Here is a 15,871-nt window from a genome sequence, read left to right as displayed (position 1 = left end):
ACCTCATCTAGTAGCCTGTATCTCAGTATTGTCCTCGACAACATTGTCGTTTTCTAGAGTGAATACCGTCGAAAAATATTCATTTAGTATTTCCCCCATCTCCTCTGACTCCACACACAACTTCACACTACTATCCTTGATTGGCCCTAATCTTACTCTCGTCATTCTTTTATTCCTTAAATACCTATAGAAAGCCTTAGGGTTTACACTGATCCTATCCGCCAACAACTTCTCATGTCTCCTCCTGGCTCTTCTGAACTCTCTCTTTAGGTCTTTCCTGGCTACCTTGTAACCCTCAAGCGCCCTAACTGAGCCTTCACATCTCATCCTAACATAAGCCGCCTTCTTCGTCTTGACTAGAGATTCCACTTTCTTCGTAAACCACGGCTCCCGCGTTCTCCAACTTCCTCCCTGCCTGACAGGTACACACTTAGCTAGGAGCTTTTCCTTGAATAAGTTCCACATTTCTAATGTTCCCATCTCCTGCAGTTTGCTTCCCCATCCTATGCTTCCTAAATCTTGCCTAATCGCATCGTAATTGGCTTTCCCCCAGCTGTAACTCTTGCCCAGTAGTATACACCTGTCCTTTTCTATCACTAAAGTAAACATAACAGAATTGAGATTGCTATCACCAAAGTGCTCACTTACTTCCAAGTCTAACACCTGGCCGGGCTCACTACCCAGTACCAGATCTAATGTGGCTTCGCCTGTCTACATACTGGGTCAGGAAGCCCTCCTGCATACACGGGACAAAAACTGACCCGTCTATAGAACTCATACTATAGTATTCCCAGTCAATACTTGAAAAATTGAAGTCCCCCATGACAACTACCCTGTCTCTTTCACTCCTATCGAGAATCATCTTTGTTATCCTTTCCGCTACATCTCTGGAACTATTCGGAGGCCTATAGAAAACTCCCAACAGGGTGAACTCTCCTTCCCTGTTTCTAACCTCAGCCGACGAGTCCCCAAACATCCTTTCTGCAACTGTAGTCCTGTCCTTGACCAACAATGCCACACTTCCCCCTCTTTTACCATCTTCTCTGTTTTTACTGAAACATCTAAATCCTGGAACCTACATTCTTGTCCCTGCTCAAGAAACAAACCTACATTTCTTTGTTTTGAACTTAAGTACACCAGTGCTTAACACAACGTTTCAACATGCTGCAATATCACAATTGATCCACAGAAATGGCAGCGGTGGGATTTGAGCCCATGCCTCCTTAGAGACTGGAACCTGGAACTAGTGCGCTAGACCACTCGGCCACACTATCAGCTGCCTAGGGTACATTGGTAGAAATGTTTCCACTTAATGGAGGGGTCAATAAACATGGCGACACAGTTTTAAGATAAAGAGGAGAATGTTTAATGGGGATTTGAGAAAAACCTTTCTCACCCTGAGATCTGCTCATATCTGGATCTCATTGCCTGAAAGGGTGGTAGAGGCGGAACCCTGAAGACATTTAAGAATTGCTTAGGTGAACACTTAAAATGCCACAGCATTAAAATTTTAAACTAACTGCTGGAAAATGGAATTAGAATAAATAAATTTGATAACCAGCTTGGACTCAAAAGATCAAAGGGCCTCTTTCTGAGCTATCAAGACTCTATGACTCTAAATGGGATAGGTGGACAGTACATGTCAGTTCCATTGCACAAAGTCTAATTGGAGTGTAACTTGTCTGAACCAATGGTAATCAGGGTGGTTAAGAGGGAGTACAACTTATCTTCAGAACTCAGACTTAACTGAAGATAACGGTGATTTACTTCTGGGGAAAGATTTGTCAGAAGTGAAAGTTAAAGCTTTGCCTTTCATCATGGAAAGTCCAGTTGGAGACAAGGAGACTGAACAATTGAAGGAATAGGTCATGGTATATTTCCATCCTCTGTAGTGACTAGAGCAATGGCTAAACAAATTCAATAACCAGAGGTCATAGTAATATCACAAGCAGATGTTAAGGTAGCTGAAACTCAATTGAAAAATTCAGAAGACCACAACAATAGGGTTGGCAGTGCCTCATTCCTTTCTAAGATTGAACTACTGAAGGAGTAGTGGCAAGTGCCATTAACATCAGGAGCTAAAAATATCTGCTTTTGTCATAACAAATAGGTTAGACCAATGTCAACGCCAAAGAATATCCCAGCTATATCGCAAGTCATAGCAGAGACTCATATCTGTGAAGTTTATTTGGATGATGATATGGTTTAGAGCAACACAAACAAAAATGTGAGCCAAGTAGAAGGCCCATTTAAACACTTGTTGTTGGTTGGCTTGGTAATAAATTTAGCCATAAGTGAATTCGGAAAAGCAAGAGTAATTTACCAAGGACATATTGAAGGTCAAGGACAGTGTTCCCAAGGACAGTGCAAGTGAAGGCTCTAATAGAATACATTTTTCCAAAAAGTAAAGAAAAAAATCATGATTTAGGTATGTGTGAACGTTTCTAGATGTTTATGGATAATTTCAGCATGATAGCATGATCTGGTCAGCAGAACACCAAGCTGATGGCAATCCTGATAAATGCACCTGTAATAGTCCGCCGCTGATTTTTCAAAGCCATTCGAAATGGCAACTGATGGAAGTAATTTAGGGATAGGTTCAATCTCATTGCACAATGAGGAGTCAGGAATAGAGAAGCCAGTGTGATACTTCTCTAAGAAACTAAACCACTATCAAAAAATGTACTCTACTGCAGAAAAACGGACTTTGGGATTGTTGTGACCCATCAAGATTATGAAGCCTACATCTGACAGTATCAAGGAAATACTCATTTACACTGATCACAATCCCAATGGCCTTCATTGAAAAGTTTAAAACACAGAATGAATGACTATTCAGGTGGAGTCTTTTGTTGCAACCATTTACACAAAGATTATTCACGCTATTGGAAAAGATAATGTAATTGCTGTTGCATTGTTTCAAATGTAAAATGTAGGAACAAATTAAAGGTTTAAGAAAATTATATAATGTTATATGGATTGGAGGGAGGGAAGGAGAAGAAGAATGAATGAATACAAATCTTGTCTTCTGATGTTTGTGCATCACATATTTTGTGGTATTGTGGTATTTTCCTTTTCAGAGAAGATATCTTGACTGCGCCCAAACCACCCCCTTCTTTGAAGGTCGTCTGTTGTTCTGTTCACTGTTTGCCAATTGAGGATTCTGACTCTGGGTGGTCCAATGTCATTTTCCAGCTGCATGTAATCCTCATGATACAATGATCATTGTCTTATAAATGTTCTCTGTCACTTAATCTAGTTGGTTCATTTTATTTGTAAGAACCAGGACAGGCAGTGCCATTTTTCTTGTTGGACTCGACACACACTGCTGTAGGAAATTCTCCTGAACCCAATAGAAGGATGCTTGTCCTTTGCTGCTCCTCACACTACGATTATATCAAACAATACATGGATAATTAAACACCCATGATAACAACTCTACAATGGTTACACCTTTAATTTCTTTGCAGGTTTGTTCCTCTGTACCTTTCCTATTAGCTGGTCTACATATTATACTAGATAATGTAACTACTCCCTTCTTATTCCTTTGTTCTAGCCAAATCCATGAATCCTCTGAAGCATAATTTTTATCCAGCACTGCAGTGCTCTCTTAAATCAAAAATGCCATCCTCCTCCATTTTACCTTTGCTAACTTTTCTGAACAGTTTGTAAATAGGAATATTTCACATCCAGATCTGCCCTTCCTTAAGCCAGGTTTCCATTATTGCGACATTACCATAACGCCACAAGGCTATCTGTTCCTCTGTCTTACTAACTTGAATCTGTGCATTCGTGCGCGCACACACACGCACAATATTGCTTTCTAATATTATTTCCTGCTTCTAACACCTCAGCTGAGTTGGTTTAAAACCACCTTAACAGCACTAGCAAAATGTCCTGCAAGGAAATCAATCGTGCCTGTTAGTCAACCCATTCAGCTTGCATTCACCATCTCCCCTAAAATCAGCCTCTCTGTTTCACCCGCTTTTCAGCCTTGGGTCTTATCTTCTTATCTGAAAATGTGTTGCTGGAAAAGTGCAGCAGGTCAGGAAGAAGGGCTTATGCCCGAAACATCGATTCTCCTGCTCCTTGGATGCTGCCTGACCTGCTGCGCTTTTCCAGCAACACATTTTCAGCTCTGATCTCCAGCATCTGCAGCCCTCACTTTCTCCTCTTATCTTCTTATCTCTGCTGGAGTGATCTAGACATTGAAATCGTATTTTAAGGAGGCCAGTGGTCTGTTCCACTATGGCAGTGGTGGGGGCATGAGCCATGTTGTATCTTTATTTTGTGCCAGGTAGAGTGTTTCCTAAACATATCATGAGTCATGTTTGGAAGGGGAATTTGCTCTTTCCCAGTAGCCATCACTGTGCAGCACTTGGAAGGTGACAGGAATTTAAAAGCTCTCTAATATGGAAGAGTCACAGCAGCTCCAAGGATACCTAATACAGACATCTAGAATTTGGTGTTGACAGTCACATATAATTTGAACAATTACAGAGTGTAAGCCTTTTCTGTTGACAACTCTGCATGTTGGTGATAGAACACACTCAAGCATGACTGCAGTCAAAGGAAGTCAGTGATTATGGGAGCTCCCACATCCCAGGATGATGGACTTGCCTTGTCACAAGGGAAGGATATGAAGAGATAACTGCACTCTGATTAAAAATGGCATCAATAACATTCCAGATGCATTCACAGGTCGATGATTGGGAGATGCCACCTGAAACTCCCTTTGCTCCTTGAAAGAGCTGCTGGGTTTAAAATTCAGGAGGCTGTGATATTGATGGTGATGGTGATGATTATGGTGATGGGACTGCCACCTTCTCCTTCTGTGCATAAGTCCTCCTCCAACAGATTGCAAAGTTCAGTGATGATGGAGTAGAATACCCCAAATACTACCACAGTGATAATTCCCAAAGCAATCCAATACAATGAAGCACATCCCCAGATTGGAGTTGTTCACGTTCTCCAGGACTCCATGACTGCTCCCTGACCATTATTAGCAAATCCCATAACTGACTATCCCTACTCCCTAGACTGACTTGGCAGGACAACTTCACCTGACCAATGCCCACACTATCCCTGGACTGATAGCTGAACAGCAACCTAAAATGATTTAACATTGTTTACACTTGATCTGTAAGATCTACCGCAGCCCAATCCCCAGGCTGCAAGGATATGGAATCCCACATTCTGTTAGGACCAAGTGCTTGACTGATCATGGCCAAGCCCCTTAAGTGTAAGCAGATGAGCCAATAGACTGACTGTGGTGATACTCACTGACTATAGTTTTCCTTCACCCCACAGAGGACTGCTCTCCTTTGACTTGCACACATTACCAATTGCTTGGTACACATGCAGTGTGTTTGCTGCATAAAATACTGACATGTGCTACAGCTCTGTCACTGATCTAACATATCCACATCATTCTGTGACTAAAAGTTTGACAGTTCAGTACTCCACACCATCACAAGCTGGCCATAGAGCTTGAAGGGATAGCTGAAAGAGTTGTATGATGGCTGGAACAAGCATTTACACTGTCTACTTTCTTGATGGAGGAGAACTGGAGGAGGCACATAAATAAAGTGAGTTGAGGTTTTAATGAGATGCAAATACATGAAAATAACAGGGTTGCTCTACAATGCCGAGATGCTCATATCAATATTCAAGGTTCGAGGGAAAATTGGAACAAATTTCTCGACTTCGAGAACCTGATTTTCTTCATTCTCGCCATATCTTCCCACCTTTCTTGCCAATATCCACACAGGGAGGGGAAAACTCTGCTCCATGAGTTTTATTAATGTCCCTGGAAAATCTCCAAAGAAAGCAACATAAAGATAATTGATTTCAGAAGAGATCTTTACAAAAGAACAGAATAGGAGCAAGAGTAGCCCTGTCAGGCCCTCAAGCCTCTCAACTACTCAGATAGACAATGGCTGATCTGCTGCAGGCCTCAATTCCTCTTGCATGATAAGTGAACATAGCCATCAACTCAGCAATATTTCATAAATCTTAACTATCTCCTCTTTAAATATTTGATGATATAGCCTCCACAGCTCTCTGGCGTACAGAATAGCAGACATTCACTACCTTCTCACTGCAACTGACAGAAGACATTCTTCTGCATTTCAGTTTTAAACAAGCGTTCCCTTATTCTTTAATTACGTATCCAACTTTGAGATTCCCCCATCAGTGGAGACATCTTCTCAATGTCCACCCTATTAAGACCCCTCACAATCATGTATACTTCATAAGATCACCATTCATTCTTCTCCACTCTAATGAATAAATACCTAACCTGTTCAGCTATCCTTGAGATGTCAACTTCTTCATCCCAAGAGTCAGCCTAGTGAATCTTTTGTGAACCTCCAACTCCAGTGTGCAATTTTTTTTTTAAAATACGAGGGCCAAATCTGTAAAGAGTACTCTAGCTGTAGCTTCACTAATACCTTTAGTAGCTGTAACACAAAATACCTGTTTTTAAAAGTTCAACCAGCTGGCAAAAAAACATTCCATTTGCCCTCTTAATTACATGTTGCAACTGCATGTTAACTTTTTGTGTTTCATGTACAAGAATACCCAGATCCCTCTGCACTGCACCTTTTTTGGAGTCTCTCTCCAAATAAATAATAGTTTGCCATATGATTCTTTCTACTGAAGTGTGTGACCTTAGAATTTCCTGCATTAAACTACGCCGGCCAAGTTATTGCCCACTCACTCAACTTATCTATATCCCACTCACTTTGTGTTTACTCAGAACCTACCAGCATCTGTAAACTGCATTGTTTTTAGTGTAAAGGAAGTAATAGCAGCTTCTCAATTTGGAGCACTAAACAGTCAAAGCATGAACATCATGCTAAGTCAACATTACAGGTTATACAGCAGACTTTGGTCTGTCAGGAGGCTGACCTGATTCCAGTGCAAGAGGTTGGCTCAGGTCAATTCTGTACATTAGATGAAACTAGTTTGGGGATTACAGCCAGGGTGCTGTGAACACAATCAGACACAAGGGAGGATCTCATAATGATCAAAGTGGATGGAAGAATGGTTAGTTCACAACTGGTCATCAGGGAGAAGCATTGTTCGTCTTTACAACATCTTCTTCACTGGACATCCAGTTTCCTGTCAACAAAGCAGGGCGTCAGTGGCCCTTTCTCAAGTCATGTCTTGATAACCATGGTGGAGCACCAGACTGTCAAGGTCAGTTCTTGGCTAGCAGCATGTGCACAACTGGAATGTTACGAAGTCCCAGCATTGCCAATTCCATGTGACTGCTGCAGAATTACATAAAAAAAGTTGGCATTCACTACTGCCACCTTGGCCCCTTAATCTCACCAGAAAAAACAATTTGCCAAAAAAAAAGGGAAATTTAGTTCTCAGTGCCAGTGATGGTGACCATTATCACTAACATCCATAGTTGTAAAAATCCATTGTGACTCCAATGTCCTTTAGGGAATGAAATCTATCAAGCTTACCCGGCCTGGCCACATGGAAGTTCAGACCTACACTAATGTGGTTTACTCTCAAATGTCTGCTGCAGAGGCCTAAACTAGTCAATTGGTTCAACAGACCCAACAATGCACACATCTCATAAAAGAATGAAAAATCTCAGTAATTATATACTGTAGTTTTGGATAATACACATTGGCGCGAACAGTTTTGATATCTTTCAGGGCAGGCTTTATTTGGCCATTCACTAAATTAGATGCTGAATAAAGAACACAGAAAATCAATTTTGAGGCTAGTTATAACAAATTATCATAACATGGAGCCAGTAAGGCAGCCAGAACATGCTAAATCACTGCCTCAAAAACTGCCAAAATGCTTCTCTCTGTGAAATTGAGAAATTAGTGCCAAGTGTACTGAGGCCTGTCTGCCTGCCTGACTCAAGTTTGATTCTCTACCTCCAAAAGCATGCTGCCAACCACAATATTGGGAAGTTGGCTACTAGGTTCACCCTGTTTACATAAACCCATGCTATGCACACTGAACAGTCATAATGCTTCATTGTACTATCCAAAAACCCCAAGAGACAATTGTACATTTAGGAGATATTTTTAATAACTTTCTCTACTCCACAACCTTTCAGACAATGCATGCCTGTTTAGTAGCCTCCTTACTGCTATAATAACGTGCAGCTGCTGTCAAATCTTACACTGAGACACCAGGCTGCAGGCTTCAGTTATAGGTAATCAAAAATATAATCAACAATAAGATAAAATGTTAAGAAGATGACAAGTTTTAAAGTGCTGGGCAATGGTGAACATTAGGGAAGAAATAGATTATTGGATGCATTATTCAAAATATAATTGATTACAGAAAACTAACTAGGTTATTTTTCACCTCTTTAAAAAGGATATCCACTTACTAAAATGTGAAATGTACATTATAGAATCTGTTGGTGCAGTAAAATATTACATGTTCCAGCAAATAACTTTCTCCATGAGCCATCTAACCCAACTTCTATACTCCTGCTTTTAATATTTCTCTTAAACAATAACCTACAATAATTAGAGATTCTGCTTAAACAATTTGCAGCAAATACTCTAAAATATTTTGCTACCATTTTTTTCTTCGGTGCCACAAAAATCGTGTTCTCTTGTTGTTTTGCTGACTCAAGGAAGAAAACTTGGAAGTATTCCATTAAGACCCCCACATTCTTCTCAACACTTGTGAAAAAAACCTGCAACTTCTTAAGTGTCTCTGCATAACTATGGATATGAACTAAACAAAGCTAACTTCTGGAATTAACACTTTTGTTAACAGATCTATTTGATGTAACAAACATGAATCTCAAAATTTAAATGGAGAATACAGGCCATAATGAAACATACTGATATGACATTCGGGTTGCACCCAAGTACACATCAACACACACTGCTAGTGAGCAATTCCAACATAGGGCCGGATATGCAAAAAAGATTAAGGCATTTCAATGTTGTGTCTGTTGCTACATAATCCTTAGGACAGATGTCTTTCAAGATTAGGATAGACACTGGTCAGAAAACTCAACTTCACTGCTTCACATTTAGCCTAAACCTTTCTAATGTTCACCAAGTTTGGAGTGTAAAAGTGACCATGCAAAACAGTGAAAAATGCATTTTAAATGTATGAATCACAGGCTTCATAATTAGGGAAACTCCTCTTGTTGACAATTTTAATATAGAAATAAAAATACTGCAGTCACTTCTTTACCTTACATGATTGGATTATTCAATTGCTTAAATCAAAAGGAAAACGTCAGAGTTTTGATTTGTGTACAGATTCTAGATGTATATTCACAAAGTCACTTACTGCAGATACACACTGGGAAGCACTATTTAAATTCTGTTTACATTTGACTGGCAATGTATTATGTATAATGAGCCAAGTGTGCCCAGGTAACCAACTTCAACTTCACTGCTTGACAGAAATAAAACCACATTTTAACAACAATATCACCTTTTGTTTCAACAACACCAACTGCTTTTGGGCATTGCCACAAACGGTTGCCTAGCCACTGAATCAATTCTTCACCTTGGTAATTGCACAAGGTTGAACCAAACTGTTCACAGCTTTGATGCCATAGCCAACATCAAAAAGTGAGCTTGCAAAATATGCCATCACCATATGTGAATATTTCCAAATCTATACCATCATCACATTCCACCCTGCCTCAGTTCACCTTTTAGTAAAACACTCACTCATCTTTGCCTTTGTTACACCTAGATTTGACTATGCCAATAAATTCCTAATTGGACTCCAACATTCAAATTCTCTGTAGACTTGAAAGCATCCAAGACACTGTTGCTCACACTCTACCACCAAGTCCTGTTCACTTATCACCTCTGATTACAGACCTACATTCTGTATTACACATAAATATTACAATTGATATCACTTAGAGAATAGTGCAATTGATGAGTCCAGAGAGAATCATGTGAAGACCAGAACTTAGACACTAGACAAAAACAATAGAAATATATAGAATTACACTACTGAAGTGAAAGGGAAAGTCTTACTCCAAGATAAAGATGAACTAGAGACCAAGAGTAGTTAAAAAAGCAGTCTCAGAGATCGTATATGTAGCCATCCAGTGGTACGAAAGTCCATTTCAAACTATAGTAGCAGCATATCGAACCATGGTGGAAATGTGTTAAAGAAGTGACTTCCAATTCAGCAAAACCTTTATGTTAATAGCCTACCCCTCCCTAAATTGCTGACTTACTGGCATTGGACGTAGCCCAGAGAAGGTTCACAAGGTTGATTGTGGGTATGGAGGATCTATCTTATGAGCAGAAGTTGAGTAGGTTAGGCCAGTACTCATTGGAGTTTACAAAAATGGAAGGTGACCTCACTGAAACATGCCAAGTCTTTTTTAAATTTCTCTATAGGATGTGGGCATCTCTGGCATGGTTGGCATGTTGTTGCCCTTGCATAGTTGCTTTTGGACGGAGTAGATTTCGGAGCCATTTTACAGGGCAGTTGAAACTTGATCATGTTGCTATAGGTCTGGAGTTGCAAATAGGTCACACTGGGTAGGGTGTTCTTCTCACAAGGACATATTCCTAAAATTAACCAGATTTTTAAAAAAAATAACTATTGAAGGTGGTTACATGGTCATAAAGTTCTCGTTTAACACCAGATTTTTTTGAATTCAAATTTCTGTAGCTGCCTGGTAGGATTTGAACCAATGTCCTTACAGCGTTAGCCTTAGCCTCTGAATTATGAGTCTATTGACACTACCACTCCTCCACCACCTCTCATTCTTAAGAAATTTGACAAGGTAGATGCAGATAGGTTGTTTTCCCTTGCAGGAGAGTCTAGAACCACAGGGCAGAATAAGGTGTCACCCATTTAAGACAGAGGTGAAGATAAATTCTTTTGGAGGTCATGAACCTTTGGATCATTTTACCACAGAGGGCATTCAAGACTGAGATAGACATATTATTGATCAGCAAGGGAACCATGGGCTGTGGGAATAAGGCAGAAAAGTGAAGTTGAGGATTATAAGAATAGCTATGTTCTTAGTAAATGGCGGAATGAACTCAATGGACCTTAGGGCCGCGTTCTGTTCCTAGGTCTTGTGGTCTATTTTTGCAATTGCCTCAAGATACTTGCATTCCTCTAATTCTGTCCTCTTCAGAACCCTTAATACTAATTGCTCCATTATGCATCTGCACTTTCAGCAGACCTTAAGCTCTGGAACCCACATCCCTGCCATCCTTCCAAGACATCCCAGGTTAAGAATTATTGAAACGGATGTGTCATATTTCAAAGAGAGAAACTGCTGTTCTTGTTTTGTGCTAATTCACAAGCAGTCAGATTTTGAAAAGTCTTGGTCAGAAAGAAGGTATACAGAAAAGACAGAATTTTGGGGGGAAGTGGGGGGGAGGAGGAGAAAGAGAGAAATACGGAGAAAGAGAGGATGGAGATGGTCAGGCAGGAAGAAGAAAGAGAAGGTGGGAACGGTCAGGTGGGAGGGAAGGAAAGGGCTGGAGAGGTTGACTGGTGATGGCAAAGTGAGAGAGGGAGAGAGAGAGAGATATAGAGGAAAGTATATTTGAAGAGGAAAAGAGATTCTCTCTGTTCGGTCGAAAGGAATAATGGTAGGCAATAGAAGGTGGGAGCGGTCAGGTGGGAGGGAAGGAAAGGGCTGGAGAGGTTGACTGGTGATGGCAAAGTGAGAGAGGGAGAGAGAGAGAGATATAGAGGAAAGTATATTTGAAGAGGAAAAGAGATTCTCTCTGTTCGGTCGAAAGGAATAATGGTAGGCAATGCTTGCTCTCTGGTGCAAGATAAAGCATCTGCAGAGCTTTAAATGACAGATTCTCTCTGGGAATTCAATTTTTTTTCCATATAAAATTATCAGTTTCCAAGGGTACTGTAACAATCTCACCTTCTTGGGTTACCAGATCTACAATTCCTAGCTGACTGATATAAATATCGAGGTCACCCTGTTGTGTGGAAGCTGTTAGACTGCCATCTGAAGAATCTGCAAATAAACATTAAATACTTTATTGTTGACATTTCTTTCGCATGGAGCAATTGCTTAAAAATGAATGTACATACTGAAAAACTGTTTGTATCAGAGGTTATTCTAATGCAGAGCTCTTTATATATATTTCACAATTTGAGTGAAAAAAAACGCAGCAACATTTGAAAATGCAAATAAATATGCTAATCATCATTGTCACAGATATTATCACACAGGTAACTTCCACGTGCAATACTTCAGACCTTAGCCAGTTAGGCTTAGTTAGATGGACAGGTGGTTTGCAAAGCAGATAATGCCAGTGTGGATTCAAATCCTGCACCAGCTGACCTTACCATGAAGGATTCTCTTTCTCAACCTCTCTTGTTGCTTGGGACCTGGTGATCCTCAAGTTAAATCACCATCAGTCGTCTTGCTTTAATGAGAGAGCAACCCCATGGTCTGGCAACTTTACCTTTAGATACCATATCTCTGCAACACTTTATTGTTCGTAGAAAATTCCCTGATCCAAGCTGATAATTCTCTCCCTTTGATAAAACTTGGCATTTGTCTTTCATTTTTTACCTAGCTCTTTTGGGTATTTTTATTTCAATGTAAAAGCAAAATTGAAATAAGAACTTAAAAGGAAAACCCAGCAGGTCAGACTGCATCAGGAGAGAGAAAAACAGTAACTCTAGGCAGAATCTTACAGGTGTTACGACACGGGGTAAACCCTTCTGCTAATTTAAACCAGCAACATAGAAAAGATTCACTCCATGTTGTAATCTGTTAAAATTCAAGAGGCAAAGAACTATCCCAAATGTCACTATGTAAAGTAAAAATTAACAACTTTTTTTTTAAAATGTCTAATAGAGAATGATAAACTAACAACTATTTACACTCATTTCTCTAAACCTATCTTTTGCCTTCCACTCGACAATACTGGTCCAATAAAATCCTAATTATGATTTACAAGAAGTATAATCACATTTCAAAAACAGGCAGCTTATCAGAGTGTCCTCTGGAGATTTTCCTGTCCTTTTTTCTTCTTCTTAGGGATTCTGCTTCACACGTCTTTGATAGATAAAGGTACCTTTAAGAGAGCAGTTTTGTGGGCAGTCTGTATTGTTCTGTTGTTGTTGGTGCTCTTTGCCACTCTGGGTAGCAGTTCAAAATGTCTGATATTTATACCCCAAAGAATCGGATCGTTTCACTGATTTTAATATTGTCAAAATACTAAATTCGAACTTGATTGGAGTTTGGTATCTTGGTTTATAATTTAAACTGATTGGGCAAATTTGAATTTGTTTTTGTATCCAGGCAACATAGCTCTTAGCTAGTTGTTTGACCAAGTGTTACATCGTTACCTTGTTCAGAACACTGTGCTAGCCAAACATTTCAGCTCCCTTAAAAAGGTACAGTACACCCACAACTTCATAACACATGTATCTCAGTAACATCAGCTATGTTGAGATGTCCCTCCTACCTGACCTGTCCGTTGCCACATATTTCTCTCTCTACATCTCTGCCTTTCTCTCAATTTCTCCTGCTATTCTTACTGCCTGCCTCACTCTTTCTTTCTGCGCGCAATTTCTCTGACCAAGAGTTTTCAACATCTGACTACCTAAGAGGCTAAACCTGCTCAAAGCAAGACTTTGTGTCAAAATTGGATGAGAAGTCCAGTGCATCTTGCCCCATCTTTTATGCTTTTGACAAGCAGTGCGGTGTGTTTTTAGCTAAGCAGTGACAAGCTGCCAATGAAGGGGGATGATCTTTGTTCAACGCGCCTCATTAATGTTAAACTTCCGATATTACCACGTGCAAAATAAGCCAAAAAAAACCTCAAAATTGAAATGTGAGCAGGTGCCTTTCCTTTTTGCTCATATTACTTCTGCCCTGCTGAGCTGTTTAGTGCAGACACAAAAGCCAGAAACCTCGTCATGTCTGTCAGCGAGCCTCAATCTGGAAGGACAGTCAAAAAGGGAAGTGGGTGGCATTTGCTGGTTAAAAAGTAAATTAATGCAATGATAAGCTAGGATATTAGCTCTAGTGAAGTGGAATTTTTGTGTAGAGCTTAGAAACACAAACGGTCAGAAAGCGATGGTGTGGGTTGTTAACAGTCCAATCTGTAGTTGTCGTGTTGGGGAAGGCATTACATAGCAAATCAGAAACATAAACAAAAGGTTTATAGTTGCAGTTATGGATGACTTTAATTTAGTACATAGATTGGGCAAATCAAATTAGTGTAAATACATGAGAAAAGGAATTCCTGGAGTGTATATGGGATGGTGTTCTGGATCAATATATTGAGGAATCAACAAGAGTACAGGCTATCCTAGACTGAGTATTGTGTAAAGAGAAAGAAAGAATTGGCAATCTATCTGTGTATGATCCACTTGGGAAGGGTTACTGTAACATGACATAATTCTTCAGTAAGATAGAGAGTGATGTAGTGGATTCTGAGACTAGGTTTCTGAATGTGGGGAAGTGTGAAGTTATGCACTTTGACAGGAAGAATGAAAGGTGGACCATTTTCTCTCCAGGGAAAGCCTTTGGAAATCTTAAGTACAAAGAGATTTAGGAGTCCTGGTTCAGGATTCTCAACAGTAACATGCAGGTTCAGTTGACAATTAGGAAGGCAAATGCAATGCTACCATTCATTTTGAAAGCGCTAAAATACAAGAGGAAAGATATACTGCTGAGGCTGCATAGGGCTCTGGTCACACTGCATTTGGAACATTGCCAGCAGTTTTAGGCCCTGTATCTAAGAAAGAATGCGCTGACTTGGAAGAGGTCCAGAAAAGGTTTACAAGAATGATCCTGGGTGTGAAGGGCTTGTCATTTCAGGAGCTGTTGAGGATTCCGGGTCTGTACTTAGAGTCATAGAGATGTACAGCACAGACTTCGGTCTAACTCGTCCATGCTGACCACATTACATAAATTAATCTAGTCTCACTTACCAGCACTTGGCTGATATCCCTCTAAACTCTTTCTATTCATATACACATCCAGATGCCTTTTAAATGTAATTGTACCAGTCTCTGCCACTTCCTCTGGCAGCTCATTCTATATACTGCATATTCCACTTTCTGCGTGAAAAAGTTGCCCCTTAGGTCTTTTTTACAGCTTTCTTCTCTCACTAAATCTATGCCCTCTAGTTCTGGACTCCCCCACTCCAGGGAAAAGACCTTGTTTATTTATCCTATCCATGGCCCTCGTGCTTTTATAAACCTCTAAGGTCACCCCTCAGCATCCAACACTCCTTGATTGAGTTTAGAAGAATGAGAGGGGAATCTGATAGAAACTTACAGATTATTGAGAGGCCTGCATTCCCTACACCTATCAGCCTTTCCTTTCAGCCTAACAGGAATATACGTCTCTGGACTCTCGTTATTTCATTTCTGAAGCTTCCCATTTTCCAGCCGTCCCTTTACCTGCGAACATCTGCCCCAATCAAGCTTTTGAAAGTTCTTGCCTAATACCATCAAAATTATGCTTCCTCCTATTTAGAACTTCAACTTTTAGATCTTACCTATCCTTTTCCATCACTATTTTAAAACTAATAGAATTATGGTCACTGGCCCCAAAGTGCTCCACCACTGATACCTCAGTCACCTGCCCTGCTTTGTTTCCCAAGAGTAAGTCAGGTTTTGCACCTTTTATAGTAGGTACATCCATATATTGAATTAGGAAATTTTCTTGTACACACTTAACAAGTTCTTCTCCATCTAAACCCTTAACACTATGGCAGTCTCAGTTTATGTTTGGAAAGTTTGGAAAGTTTACACCGCTGAGGCCAAACGCCAGCTCGCAGATACCTCCTCCTACCGTCCCCTTGACCATGACCCCACCCCCCACCACCAAACCATCATCTCCCAGACCGTCCATAACCTCATCACCTCAGGGGACCTCCCA

General features: G+C 40.2%; 1 protein-coding gene across 5 annotated transcripts in view; it reads right to left on the bottom strand.

Annotated features, from left to right (window-relative positions):
• fam185a (family with sequence similarity 185 member A) overlaps nt 1–15,871 on the bottom strand; it is an 86,395-nt gene that overhangs the window by 13,725 nt on the left and 56,799 nt on the right. For 4 of the 5 annotated variants that reach the window (XM_043713827.1, XM_043713831.1, XM_043713826.1 and 1 more), the window contains one exon: nt 11,882–11,977. In XM_043713827.1, the coding sequence (XP_043569762.1) occupies nt 11,882–11,977 (96 nt within the window). Of the gene's footprint in view, nt 1–5,593; nt 5,819–11,881; nt 11,978–15,871 lie in introns of those variants that run through there. The other variant, XM_043713829.1, reaches the window with a different exon arrangement.

The sequence above is a fragment of the Chiloscyllium plagiosum genome, chromosome 23 (genome assembly GCF_004010195.1).
Source record: "Chiloscyllium plagiosum isolate BGI_BamShark_2017 chromosome 23, ASM401019v2, whole genome shotgun sequence".
NCBI classification, from domain to species: Eukaryota; Metazoa; Chordata; class Chondrichthyes; order Orectolobiformes; family Hemiscylliidae; genus Chiloscyllium; species Chiloscyllium plagiosum.
Note: the sequence above shows the minus strand (reverse complement) of the source record. Positions and strands in the feature narration are given on the sequence as shown.